Source organism: Podarcis muralis, chromosome 5 (assembly GCF_964188315.1).
Source record: "Podarcis muralis chromosome 5, rPodMur119.hap1.1, whole genome shotgun sequence".
Taxonomy (NCBI): Eukaryota; Metazoa; Chordata; class Lepidosauria; order Squamata; family Lacertidae; genus Podarcis; species Podarcis muralis.
Genome location: NC_135659.1, coordinates 26,734,796 through 26,749,450, shown reverse-complemented (window position 1 = coordinate 26,749,450; position 14,655 = coordinate 26,734,796). Strand labels below are relative to the sequence as shown.

At 42.8% G+C, this 14,655-nt stretch overlaps 2 protein-coding genes across 3 annotated transcripts in view; one reads left to right on the top strand and one right to left on the bottom strand.

Annotated features, from left to right (window-relative positions):
• Positions 1-4,332, bottom strand: part of ABCD3 (ATP binding cassette subfamily D member 3) — a 44,325-nt gene extending 39,993 nt beyond the window's left edge. For both annotated transcript variants that reach the window (XM_028732726.2, XM_028732725.2), the window contains exon 1: positions 4,200-4,332. In XM_028732726.2, coding sequence (XP_028588559.2) covers positions 4,200-4,318 — 119 coding nt within the window. In that variant the 5' untranslated portion in view covers positions 4,319-4,332. The remainder of the gene's footprint in view (positions 1-4,199) is intronic.
• Positions 4,320-14,655, top strand: part of ARHGAP29 (Rho GTPase activating protein 29) — a 95,962-nt gene continuing 85,626 nt past the window's right edge. Inside the window, exon 1 of the mRNA XM_028732720.2 lies at positions 4,320-4,447. The gene's annotated coding sequence lies outside the window, so the exon portion shown is untranslated. The remainder of the gene's footprint in view (positions 4,448-14,655) is intronic.

The following is a 14,655-nucleotide window of genomic DNA, read 5'->3' as shown; positions in this document are numbered from 1 at the left end:
GGAGGGGAAAGCCCTCTGCCAGCCTTCTAGCCAAGTCGGGGGACAGCGGGAAAGGCGTGCTGCGCCTCCCGCTGGCCCCCCAGTTTGTGGGGCTGGCGACGGGGCTCTCCTGAAGCCTGCATTCGCCCCATAGGACGCACACACATTTCCCCTTCATTTTTGGAGGCGAAAAAGTGCGTCCTATAGGGCGAAAAATACGGTGAATGCTATTTAATAATAATAGTAATAATAGTTTCTTAGCTTCTAAAAGCAGAAGAGTCTCAGTTACCAAAGAGAAGATGTAAACAAGTATATGACAACCTACTTTGGACTTTGTATTACAACATCTGATTGCATGTTATTTCAGTTTGGCACTTAAATCAGCTTGGCAAACTAGCTCTAGTGTAGAAATAAGGTTATTTTATTCAAGCAAATGTTCATATAAGTAAACACTACTTGCAAATGGGAGGTAATGGGACTATTTTTATACTATACCAGGACATACAAGGTTACCATATGGCATTTACAAAGAATATAGATATGTTTCTGCTTCTACAGGTGAGACAAGAAAGTTTAAACATGTGAGTTCAAAAGTTAACTTTTTCATGGACTTGCAGAGTGCTTCATCAAGCTTACTACATCTGCCACAGTTTTCAATATTCTTATTTATTTCATAAAATCTATACGCTGCTTGATTATGAAAAACCCCCCTCAAAGATAAATAAATAAAATACCGTACTTAAAAACATATGAAAGTTAAAATACTAAAACAGATTAAAACCACCACAACTTTCTAGGCATCTAGGTAGGCTTATCTAAACAAGAATGTTTTTAGCAGGTGCTGAAAAGAGTACAGTGAAGACACCTGCTTGATCTAAATAGGCAGGGAGTTCCAAAGTGTTAAGTGCTGCCACACTAAACAACTGAGTTCTTACAAATGTGGAACAGGTAGTATGTGGCACCTGTAGTAGTGCCAATTCTGCCAATCAAAGCAGTTGATTGGGCCCATGTTGGGTAAGACAATCTCATAAGCTGCTCCCAAGTTTCAAAGGGCTTTATATACTAATAGGAACACACTGAACTTGGCCCAGTAGCAAATTGGCCACCAGTGCAGATCTCGGAGTACAGATGTTATATGCTGATAAGGCCTCACTCCTGTCAGCAGTTGTGCAGCAGCATTCTGCACTAACTGCAGCCTTCTGATCAAGTGCAAGGGAAGCCCCACAGAGAGCACATTGCAGTAATCCAGTCTTGAAGTAACCGACTACAATGGTACCTTGGGTTAAGTACTTAATTCGTTTCGGAGGTCCGTTCTTAACCTGAAACTGTTCTTAACCTGAAGCACCACTTTAGCTAATGGGGCCTCCTGCTGCTGCCGCACCGCTGGAGCACGATTTCTGTTCTCATCCTGAAGCAAAGTTCTTAACCCGAGGTACTATTTCTGGGTTAGTGGAGTCTGTAACCTGAAGCGTATGTAACCCGAGGTACCATTGTACTGTGTAAATTTCTGGGCAGAAATTATGTCACTTCATTGATATATATTAACACTTATTACGGTCCAGGCACTCAAATATTAAATAGTAATACTATCTTCATAACAAGTCCACAATTCATTGTTTTGCATCCCACACTTGTCTGTTTAATCATACATGCACATACACAGTAAGGTATCTTACATTAGTCATTCCCAGAGTAGACCCATTAAAGTCAATGGACAAGTCAATAATAATGATAATATTAATTTTATTAATAATTATTTATACCCCACCCATTCATTTCAGTGGGTCTACTCTGAGTATGATGAACATTGGATATCACTCATAAGTTTATTTTTTATCATTTGAAATACTTATAATCAATAATGAAGCAAACATGATAAGCATTGGGCAGTAAGCAAAACACATCCCTGCTGCAACACTGTGCCAGTAATTTTGCCACTCCTGGCATATGTTGTATCTCAGTTGTAACAATGCACACCAGCATCCAAAAAGGCGTTATCATCTTCTAAAATAATTTACTGTGACAATGCTATCCCCTTCTTAGGACCACTGTCTACAGGAAATTTCTTCCTAGACATGATGTCCTAGACACAGGGACATCAGGTTTTTTTGCACATCACGGTGATGCACCAGGGGGCAGGGGTGGGGAATGCTTAAGGTCTTAAGTGTTTCACTTTCAAAAGATGGCTACTATTGTATTTTAACATTGGATAAAATATTGTTCATAGCATATCAATATATAATACTTCTCTTCAAACATTGCCTTATGGACTGTACCTCAAGGCAACATAGTATTGTGCAGAATATAAAATGTATAATGACATAAAAGCATTTTGAAATATAATAAAACTGATCATTGCCCAATAGTTACGAAACTTTTGCATCAATTACATCCAACCTTTCTCCCAGGCTTTGACAGTCTACAATAACGTTTGTTATTATTTTGTTGTCAAAACTTTCTGTGTCTATAGGGGCTGTCTTCTGTTTTGTTTTGTGGTATAATATATTGATTTGTGTCTTTAACAATGTTGTAAGTTACTTGGAGATCGTTGGATAACAAGTGACAAGAAAGAAAGAAAGAAAGGAGTGACACATACATGATCTAGATACGAGTGAGTCTATCTTTTAGATCTCTCACTCTGATTATACACACGTGCAACTTTGAAACCAAATGAAAAGTATTTTATAAATATCACTGCCCAAACTATTATCTTATTATCCCTGCTATGACAGCTGCCAACCTGCATACCATATATAAATATTAGTCTTTGTTTATCCCAAACTGCATTTTTTTCAAGCATTTAGGATATCTCCTAAGCTGAATACATCTGCCAAGTCATTCTTCAGAATATTCATAAGGGAATTAAAATCCAGAATCACAGGTCCCCGTCCCCCTTTGAACGCATGCATGCTTACACATTGTCTTTACATTCTGCACACACACTCCTTGTGCTTCTGCAACTTTCTCTTTGGGAAATCTTGCCCTGGGCAATTTAGATAAATGAAATTACAGGGAAAAATCCAGAGCTACCTGTGCTTTATGAAGGCTAACTAACAAGTGCCCATAAGGCAATGCACATGCCTCTTTAAAAAACCCAGGTGACAGTGCTTCCCGTATCCAAAGAAAAGTATAGTTGTCTTTGTTTTCTGAATAAAAGGGAGCCTTTGGAGCAAACTTCAGTAGCATCCAGGGGGCAGAAATGGGGTGTCCATCTGAACACTAACAGCACTGCAAAGTTTAATTCCCTTCTCAGCTGAACCTTAGTGTTTCCATCTCTTTAAGTAGGACTTCTTTAAATACTGTGTGACAGGCAGAAGTTCAGCAATTACTACTATCTTACTGTCACATTTTGTGCAGTGCAATGGCAAGGAATTCAAAGCTTCAGCCCCCAGATTGACCCAGCTTGCCAGTTGCTGTCACAGTAACCAAAGCAGTGCCTGTGAAGATATTCTGGCACTCTAAAATGCTATGTAAACACCAATTATTAATATTACGTTCTCCTATAAGCTAATCTCTCAGAAGTTTGAACGCAGTCAAGGGTCTGGTGTGCCACTAGATATCATGGGCTACAACTTCCAGCACCCACGACCCTTGTCTGCGCTGGCTGGGACTGATGGGTGTCGGGAGCCCAACATAATATAGTACCTATCCCAGATAAGAAACACAGCATCGTTAAGATAACACAAGCTGGGGGGAGGGCTGTTGCACAGCACCTATTTTGCAGGTCTACCTGCCGCAACAGGTGTGCCACCGGACCCTCGATACCTGTGCAAGAGGTGCAATGTGCGGCAGGTGTGCCATTTCTAACCATCCCCGAGAAAGGAAGAGCCACATGCTTTCCCGGGTTGAAACCCTCCAGGTAAAAGGATGTCAAGGTAACAAAGAGGGCATAGAAAGACTTCGGAGCCCCTGGGCAAAGCAACAGGGATCAAGGCACAGTGCGGCTCTGATTCGGTCGATACGGAATAGTTTCTGAATGTTCACTAAAAATGCCACGCCTACGGAGTCCCTGCAAGGCTTCCTCTGGAGTCTCCCTTTGTTTCCCACCCCCTCTCGACCTTAAATCACCCCCTCGACTACCGGGGGCCACTTTATTCACCCCTACCCTTCCTTTTATCCTGTCGGCGGAGGAGGCAGCCGGGAACTTACTCTCTCGGCTGCCCCCTAAACACACCCCACACCCAAAGCCCCCGGCCCCCCATGACTCGCCCCCGACTGACCCGTGCAGGGCGGCCGCCTTCCTCCGCTTGCTGAGCAGGCAGAGCACCGCGCAAGCGGCGGCGGTGGCGCCAGCCATGGTGGAGTAGCGCGCGGTGAGGAACTTGCTGTAGGCGGCCATGGCGGCGGCGGAGGCGACGGCGAGCGCAGCCCGAGAAGCAGCAGCGGCGGCGGCCGACCGGGGAAGAGGCTCGCCGCAGCGCGGAGGATGCCGGGGGGAAAGAAAGAGGCGGCGCCTGTCAGCTGAGGGGTAAGGCCGCGGCGGCTGAGGCCCTGCCCTCGCTCTCACTCCTCTTCAGGCCCGACTCCTCCTCACACCACCTTGGTTGGTTGGAGGCGAGCGAACGGCGTCCGGCCTGGTTAAGCGCAATAACGGCAAGCGGCCTCTGAGGGGAATAAGAGCGCTTGCGCTGGGGCCTGGCTAGTCAAGCTCGGTCGCCTCTACTCAGGCCGTTATAGACGCATCGTACGAAGGGTGTTAGTTCTTTAACCCCCCCCCCCATTATTTTAGTGAAGTGGGTTCTTTTTTTAGTGAAGCGGATTCTCTCCACGCAACGGCGGAGAACCCCATTGTTTTTTGTGTGTGTGTGTTTACTACAATTCCCGGCAGCCCCAGGGAGAATGGCCAGTGGTGGAGCCTGACGGGAGTTGTAGTCGCAACAGCTGGAAGACTTGCAAGTTTCCACCTTCCCAGGGTTTATAGTGCGAGGTTGGAACTTCAGAGCGGGCGCCCGCCGTTATGGGCGAGCAAAATGCCCATTGTTGTGGGTGTGGGTGTATGGATGCCTTTTATATTGCGCAGGCACATACATCTTTACCATGTGCCTTTACACTTGCACCTTCCTGTGGCATCCCTATGAAGACAAATACCGTACAGTACTGTAGTTGTTATCTCCCATTTGGAAAGCTGTATATGTGTCCTGTTTCCCGAGACACATTATACCTACAGCTTACAGTTGCACAACAAGACAGGCTCATTTAAGGTTAAATAAGAGATTCAACTTGTTCTACAGGTTTCTCCTCTTTCTTCATGTTTGCAGTCTTGCAAAATGAATAACTGGGCTAGTTAGTCTTTCTTGTTTAGCAGGAAACGCAGTTCCAAGGCTCTCAAGATTTTGAAGGGTAACTGTAGTTGCTTAAGCCCCCACTCATTTCATTTTATTTCACTTTTAATTTGTACACCACCTTTCTATATTGCTATAAACAAGGCAGTTGAGAATCTGAAAAAACAACAAAATATACAACAAAGATCACAAATCTTATAGCAATCTGATCCAATACAAATAGGTCAAAATGGAAAATGTGACTTTAAAATAAGCAATTTATATCAAATTAAGTAATATGCAATAATCCATTAGAATATAATAGCACACAATAATATTAACTCTAAGAATATCAGCGAATAATAATTAAACAGAAAATCACTCCCAACAGTTTCAATGAATCATTACTAAACTATGAGCAATAAAAATAACAGCAAAGTCACAATACGTAAAATATCACAATACATTTAAAAATCATGTTAAAATACCATACTGAGTAACAAGATAACTTACAAAATAATTTTAATTTTTTAAAAAATCTGAACTCCCCAGCCACTTCTGCTGCTCTTAAAGCCATGGCTTGGGAGAGGCTGTTGCTCAGTTAGTCTCAGTTAAGGGAGGGTGGGAGGCTCTTTTTCCCTTCTTCACACTAACTGAGGGAGCTGGCAGGATGCTAGGACGGTTGTAACCGTTAAAGTGAGACAGAGTAGCAAGCTGTTATGACTAGTCACATCTCCCAGCCTCTCTTGGATTGTTGTGCTTTTTGGTTTTTGTTGTTGGTTTTAATGCAAGTCGCTTTGAGTTGTCATGTAATAAAAGGAACTAACAAATGCAATAAAATAATGCCTCCTTTTTTAGAACTGTAGTCCTTAAAGGGCCAGCCCTCTAGCTGCAAACAGGGCCTTCTGCCAGTGTAGTGTAGTGGTTAAGTGTGGTGGACTCGTAATCTGGTGAACTGGGTTCTCGTCCCGGCTCCTCCACATGCAGCTGCTGGGTAACCTTGTGCTAGTCACACTTCTCTGAAGTCTCTCAGCCTCACTCACCTCAGAGTGTTTGTTGTAGGGGAGGAAGGGAAAGGAGATTGTTAGCCGCTTTGAGACCCCTTAGGGTAGTGATAAAGCGGGATATCAAATCCAAACAACTCCTCCTTCTCCTCCTCCTCCTCCTCCTCCTCCTCCTCCTCCTCCTCCTCCTCCTCTTCTTCTTCTTCTTCTTCTTCTTCTTCTCCCAGGCATCCTGCCTGGTGCTCTCCCTATGCTATTGGATCAGTGAGGTAGGCCTGGAGGCACTCAGTTCCTTGGGTCAAGGGGAAAGTGGACTCAATGAAATCTGATTTAGGGGGCTAATGCCTGCTAGCCCCAGGTTTAGTGCCCACTAGTAACCAGCATCAGAGTCAAGAACCTAGTTTGGCTCCTTAGCTGGTGACCGCAGCCTCTGACTCAGTGTCTTGAACACTACTGGGGTTATGAAATACCAGATCAGATTATTTTCCCCTCTGACCCAATATTGTCTACTCTCACTGGCAGCATCTCATCAAACCATCAAGCAGTTTATTGGGTTCACTGATACAAAAGAAGGAACCTGGGATCTTTTGCATACAAAGCATCTTTGGATAACAACAACTGCATCTGAGCTTATATAAACTATCATGAGTAGCAAAGGCCAGAGGGATTACTGTACTAGTACTGACCTTGAAACCAATTTCAAATGAGAATGTCTGCACATTGGTTGGCAAATAAGTCGTGGTAGGCTGCTAATGACTGTATAATAATAATAATAATAATTTATTATTTATACCCCACCCATCTGGCTGGGTTTCCCCAGCCACTCTGGGCGGCTTCCAACAGAATATTAAAATACAATAACCTATTAAACATTAAAAGCTTCCCTAAACAGATGTCTTCTAAAAGTCTGGTAGTTGTTTTTCTCTTTGACATCCAGTGGGAGGGTGTTCCACAGGGCGGGTACCACTACCGAGAAGGCCCTCTGCCTGGTTCCCTGTAACTTGGCTTCTTGCAGCGGGGGAACCGCCAGAAGGCCCTCTGTACTGGACCTCAGTGTCCGGGCAGAACGATGGAGGTGGAGACGCTCCTTCAGGTATACTGGACTGAGGCCATTTAGGGCTTTAAAGGTCATTAGTCAATGAGCAAAAAAGACGGCTGAGTTTTTCAACTACCTAAAACAGCTCCTCAGGATGATAACATGGATGCAGTGCTGGAAGAGAAGCAAATGTATTCAGTGCCAGCAAGGTCAATAAAAGGAATTAACTATTTAGTCCCAGCTCCTGCCAACCTAGCAGTTCGGAAGCACGTCAAGGTGCAAGTAGATAAATAGGGACTGCTCCGGCGGGAAGGTAAACGACATTTCCATGTGCTGCTCTGGTTTCACCAGAAGCCGTTTAGTCATGCTGGCCACATGACCTGGAAAAACTGTCTGCGGAAGCGGACAAACACCGGCTCCCTCGGCCTGTAAAGCGAGATGAGCGCCGCAACCCCAGAGTCGTCTGCAACTGGACTTAATTGTCAGGGGTGTTTTACCTTTACCTATCATTAGTTTTTGATCACAACCTCTTCATCAATAAAAGACCCTCCCCTTAAAAACCAGAGATCTGCCTTTATTTTAGTCAGTGAAAGATGGAAAAGTAATTAAGTATTGTATATCCAAGAATCCAAGACTTGGTAGTGTGAAAGTTGATTAACATTTCCTGTATGAATCAAACATTTCTGTTTACAGCATATTTTCTTCATACTTAGGTTGCTCAAGACTTTATTCCATAGACATAATTGTTAGGAGTTGTCCATCTTTCGTGTTTTGACTTGCCGCTTAAATATTCTTTTTATTACAGAAACTTCAGAGTGTTAATTGAACTATAGATTTGTGTCTATTGTTTAGAGTGTATTCAAGCCCCAAGGTAAGATTTAAGCACCATTTTTGCAATGTCACCATTTTAGAAAACAGGCATTGTCGCATTCACTATTCTAGCTACTGCAAGTTGAGTAAAGTTATGGGAAATGTCCTTGGTGGCAACAAAAATGAAGTTACACACTCCTAACTAGGAAGGGAAGCTTCTTAATCACATCCCCTTGCAAGTGATAAGGAAGCATGATTTGCCATTGCATCTGAATGCAGCTGTGGTTTTGCAATACTGTCTATGATTTAATCATACACATGCTATCAGATTATAGCCGAGGTTGGGCGTTCCATTTACCTGTGTGTAAAGAAATGTGCAAATGAGTGTGAGTGCATGCTGCCAAGCTTTGCTCCCTCTGGGGCATTGCCCTTCATCTTGTAATATTGAGGATGTAGTTCTGAAGAAGGGCAAGTTCTCTACTCATGGAGGCTTCTCACATCATTTAGAGCTTTGCACAGGATTTGCCCTGAAACTGGTAGAGGGCTGTAAACATAACCAAAGGCAATGTGGCAGAGGAGGCAGGATATTATATTACTTTATGCTGTGTTTTTTCTATATTTATGTGATAGATAAATAAATAAAAGACATGCAGGGCTCTGAGTAAAGGAGACTGAAGCATAAAAGGTGGCAGGGGGGACCAATCAAGGAAAGTGAGAACCAGGATTATCATAACTACTAGAGAAGTGTTGACTTCCTGCAAGGGTCCCTAACCCCTGTGGGCCTGTGGGTGCATTTTGAAATCTGTCATGGGCACCACAAAATACCCATTTAGCAGAAGAAAAACTGAACACCCCCTGAACAACAAAGCAATGGAAAAATTCAAGCAAATTCCCAAAATAAATGAGCTTTAAAAAAACCACATTTACAAATAAAAATTGGGTGGGATAGGAGGTCTTGGTGGGTATCACGAGAAAGTCTTTGTGCCATGCTTGGGATCCCAGGATTTCCACATGAAGCCTCCAGAAAGGGGAGGTAATGCTCATTTGGAACCCAGTGGTGCTAGAGTGAGCCATAACCTGCTGAGGAAGGAGACACTCCCAGCAAATTAAGGTCAAGCCATCTGTAGGCGGTCTGCTGTTGCAAAAAAGAAAATGCTTTTGTGTGGGCAGAGCTTGAGACAGAAAATGTGCAGCACTTCATGTGGGGACTTGTAGTACATTTTTATAACATCTAAGGTGAAACGATGCTGATACCGTATTGGGGGACATGGTAACAAATTAATGTTGTTGTTTTTAAAAAAATAATTTTTATTGAATGATTTTATGTTGCAAAAAACAATACAACTATACTACCACTAAATATAATTAAGAAATAAAAATTACATACATCAATATTTAGCTTGCTATTTGCTATTTACTGTCTTATTTCCTCCCAAACATATCATACAAAAACACACATATATGCAGACACCCCCCCCACAAAATGATAATAATGAAAGTAATTTTTCCCCTTTTATCTTCCAAAATCTTTTCTTCAACTTTGACTTCCTGTCAAGTCCCTTAGCATATATTTTATCTTACAATCGAATGTACACAAAACAATAAACCTTTCTATATAAATTTTCCCATACATTCTGAAAATATAATAAATCCTTAATTGTTGTCCACCTCCTTTTAGTTCCTTTATCACTCGAATGCTAGCATGGAGTCAAAACTATTATTGTATTTTTGAACATATCTTCTATAACCATCCCATTTTTCCACAAATTTTTGCTTTGAGTTTCCTCTGAGTTTGCTAGTCATTTGAGCCATCTCCACCAATTCCTGTAATTTGATTTGCCAATCTGTTATTTTTGGAGCCTAGTGATCTTTCCATCCCTTGGCCACAAGTATATGAGCTGCTGCGGTTGCCTACAAGAATACCTCTCTTAGTTTTTTTGGGATCTCTTTATCTAAAATACTTAATAGAAATGCCTCCGGTTTTTTAGTAAAAGTTATCCCCATCATCTTTTTTAATTCATCGTATATTTACCCCCCCCCCCAATCTTAATCTTTTCACATATCCACCACATGTGGATCATGTCACCGTTATTTCCTCCACATCTCCAACAAGCATTCACCAAATTTTTATACATTCTTGATAATCTGGAAGGAGTGAGGTACCACCTATGAGCCATTTTCATCATGTTCTCTCTTATTTTATAGCTGGCTGTAAATTTCAAATTTACATTCCATAAGTTTTCCCAATCTTTTAGCATAATTGGACGGCCCACATCTTGGGCCTGCAACAAATGAATGTCAATGATCTTAAATTTACTTCCCCTTTCTGATAATTGCCATTCCCATTTACATATGCATGTTTAACCTGGCCTGTGCAGTATTGCTGCCTCCCAGTGTGTCTAGGAGACCTGTATGAAACTTGCATTTCTGCTAAACTGACATAGCATTCTGCAGTTGGCCTGAGGTCCTGCTCCTCTTTCATGTGAACAAGCCTTCTGACAGGTTTCCCACAGGGAGCGTATTAATTTTGTCTTCTGATTCATCCCTGGAGCCGGTTCAAGATGTTGGTAGTGCTTTGTAAGAGTTACATCTTAATTGCTGTATCTCTTGGTCTTTGAGTAATAACACTCGTGGGAGAATCTGTATATATTTTTTAGTGAGTAGAAAGGGTTTAAAAGCCAGGCAAATAGAAGTGGAGTAGAGAATATTAGAATCATCCATGAAGTACAATAAGAAAATATAGAAAATTCAAGAGGAGGGGCATGCCATGAGCATCAGGGAAGGCACAAAGTTTTAGCTGCCAGCTTCATTCTGGAAGTTGAGGCGAGGGTGAGTCAAGCTCCATAAGATAATTATGGCAGGCAAGTATTTTGCTGCAGGAGGCACCTCTTCATTCCTAATTCTTAAGCACATGGAGAAAATGACCTTCATGCACACAATTTTCAGAAGCCTTCTATATCTTCCCCTTGTAGGGCATCCTTTAGGAAAGGAGGATGAGCACTATGCAAACCCATGTTTTACATCACATAATTTTTTTCCTATTACCAACCAGCTCAATGGGTTGTTGTTGTTTACACACTGACCTGGTGTGCACTGAGAGATTGGTGTAAATAAATAATCCATTTTAACCATGCTAAACAATTTGGATTCCCTTCTCTCCCCTATTACAACATGCCCATCTGGAAATGACTGTTGCATTGTACCAAGGCAACATGAAAGGGATAGAAACAGGTTACATTGCAGAAGGCTGACATTCAGCAAGGGTCGAAATGAGGAAGACAAGATAAGAGCGACTGTGGTCCTTGGACCAACAGTGGTCCATGGGTGTCATTCAGGTGGTCCACAGTATGCTTGTAAAAATACAATTAAAAACCATACAGCATCTAGCACAGTGCATTACAATTGCTACAATGGGCAGAAAAAATCCACCAAGACCCTTAGCATTTTTCAAGTGGTCCATGGAGTAACAAGTTTGGGAACCACTGTGTTAGTACTTCATAATGTATTATGAAGTTTAAATGTTGGGTGTAAGGGGTTTTAGGAGAGCGGTAGTACCTCTGATGTGGGACACGTTGTGCTTCTTTGGGGTAGTTTGTCCACCTTTGGTACCCGTGCTGTAATCACCTCTCACCTGTGCATCTTAGAAGCTGTCAGCATGAGACAGTGGCCATAACTTGGGAAATGGCTTTGACTGGCTGACTAAACCAGGTGAGGGTAGCAGATGGGTCTCAAATCCTCGGTGAGCCATGAATTTGCCCTGCAGACAAAGACAGGCTCTGGTGGATTGAGCGAATGAGACCAATAGTGGGTCCAACAGTCAAGAAGGCGGTTAGTGCAAGTGCTGTAGAGGGAAGTGAGGGGCAGATGGGACTCATCAACCTGGAGAAGAGAAGGAAAACTCTGATCCTAAACCTCTGTTGCCTTGTGGGATATATTTGAGAGAAGAAAGGGCTAAGGAGTAAACCCTACACAAATCTGGAGTAGAGTCCCTAAGATGGTTGGATGGCACCTTGTATGCCTCCTTCTGGCAACTCCTGCAGCCAAGCTGGTGCCAAACGTATTGCTCTGCTTTGGGACCACTTCAGTGAGGCCGAAGGGGGAGGGTCTTGTCATCTGGGCAGCCCAGGACCACCATACACACTGCATAGCAGTGGTGTGCAGTCAGTGGGCTAGGGGGACTGGACTAGTCTCCTATTTGTTTCCAGTAAATTAGAGTATTAAAGACTGGTGCCTCCTTCCTAAAGCCTGGGAAGCTTCTGCCCAGCTTAGGGAGGGAGGCGCGATGCTCCAACAGCATCCAAGAGCCCTTCCGCCACATTCCCAAAGCCAACCCAACTTTGGGAAGAAGGTAGCAGGGCTCCAGCATCCTGTCAGAAGTCTTGTGCCTCCTCCCCAAGCCCAGGATGCTTCTGCCCAGATTAGGGAGGGAGGCACAATGCTCACACATGGGACGCTGGGCCCCTCCCAAGCTGGTGCCTCTGGCCCTAACTGTTTCCCTACAAAAGAATTCACCACACACCACTGCTGCACAGTCTTGTGCCCCAGGGAGGTCACTATGGTGCTGGGAACACAGCAGTTCAACTTCACCCCAAGAGGAGCACTCCATTGTCTTTCAAGACAGACAGAAGCCAACAGCCAAATGTTGGACAGCCAGATTCAATGAAAGTATTTCCTATCTTCTTGTTGATACTACATTCCCTCATTGAACAGAGAAAGGAAGGGATAATGGATCATATTTAGTCTCACACCACATGGTATGTATGTAATAGCAATTAAAGAAACCTAGCATTCAAATACATACTGTTCACTAGGGGAAAGTGCTATCTTCATGCCTTTGCTTCAAGGCATACGGTATTGTGTCATTTCCAGTCAGCGTAGGAGGAATTTTTCCAGCTTTTTTCCCACAGCGTAATGAGTCCCAAAGGCACTCCGTTCACACCCCCGCATCTGCACCTAATTTAGTTTCCTTCTATGCCTAAGAGCCGGTGTGGAATTTGTGGAGCAGGGCAGAATTTCTTCATGTATGCAAAGGTGTTCTGAACCCAGTAGCTGCTTGGTTTGAACATTATTGACACACCTTACAAGAATTGAGAGTGGGATTGGGAGAGGATTCACTTTCCATGGTGTGCTGTGGGCCATGTCTTTCATCCCACTGTTACCTCTGATCAAAGTTGTTACTATTTTAAACAACCCAAATCCTCTTTATAAGAGGCAGCATTGGACTGTGTACACACAATGAGCAGAGTTTGCAAAGTGCCTCTGGCACTGAAAAACTGTTGCCTTCTCTTCAGCCCATGTTGTCTTGATTCACTGAAGGATACCACAGGATTAGCAGATTTTTCTCACCTATTAATACATTAGCAAAGTCTATCTATAAAGCCAGAGTTCTTTTGCCTACTCCCCCCCCCCCCATGCATCTCTTACCCTTTATTTCCCCGTCCTCTTGTATTTGGAGAATGATGCTGGCGGTTCAGATAAGAACAGTAGAAACAGTGGCCCACGCTTCCTATTCCTATAAATGTCAGACTTTTATTACTGTATATCAATTAGACAGCACCAGCATGGTGTTTTACAGAATTTCATAAACCAAAACACAGACAGCTCCCAAGGATAAATATGACATTTATTTTTAAAAAGGATGCCCCAAACAGGGAGGATTCCAAGCCTGTAGAGAAGGTGGGAAGACAAGCTGGCAGAAAAAACATTATGCTAAAAGAAAAGTGAGGAATTAATAAAATCCCACAGCAGGGGCGGGGGGGGGGGGGGGAGGGAGAATAAAATACTATGTTGTGCTGGTGGAGACTCGTTTCACAACATATTTTTCTAATTTTGTATCTGAGATAGCTGTGCTGCTGGCACACTTGCAAAGACATTCCATTGAACTTAGCAGGCCTGGTATCAAGGCAAATTTATTTGTGATTAATGCCCTAAGAAGGGACACTCATACACTGTTCCAGTCTTGTACACTTCCTGTAGACTTTAGTTAAGACAGGGTAGTCCCTCAGAGAAGATGGGATTTGTAGTCCTGGAGGGAGAATGCAGCTGAATGGAATACAGCTATGGGCAGTACCATCCATCTTGGGCCTGCCAGTACACTGGGTGAGAACCCAGAGGCTGAGAGGGAGGATGTGTCAGAAGGAAAATGAATTGATATTGGTTTATAGATGTTAGTAACTTTGTATTATTGCAACATTTTTATATGCAGATGTGTATTTTTGTAATATTGTGTTTAAGTTGTCTGTTGTTGCTTCTGTTTTTTGTACACCACTTAGAAATGTTTTTAATAAAGTAGGTAGTATAGAAATTAAATAATCAATGGTACTTTGTTTTACTTTCTTTTTGTTATATTTGCAAATAAAAAATGTGGGTGGTATGCAATGATTTTTTACTCACAGTAAGTTCATTGAAATTAATTAACATGACAAAGTTGGGTCCAGAAATTTAAATGGGTCTACTCTGAATATCTGGGAATAAGTCTACTGACTTCAATGGGCCATGTATATATAGTCAACTAATTTTTTTTCGGAGTATAAATGTAACCGCAAAGACCTATGCATGTCTACTC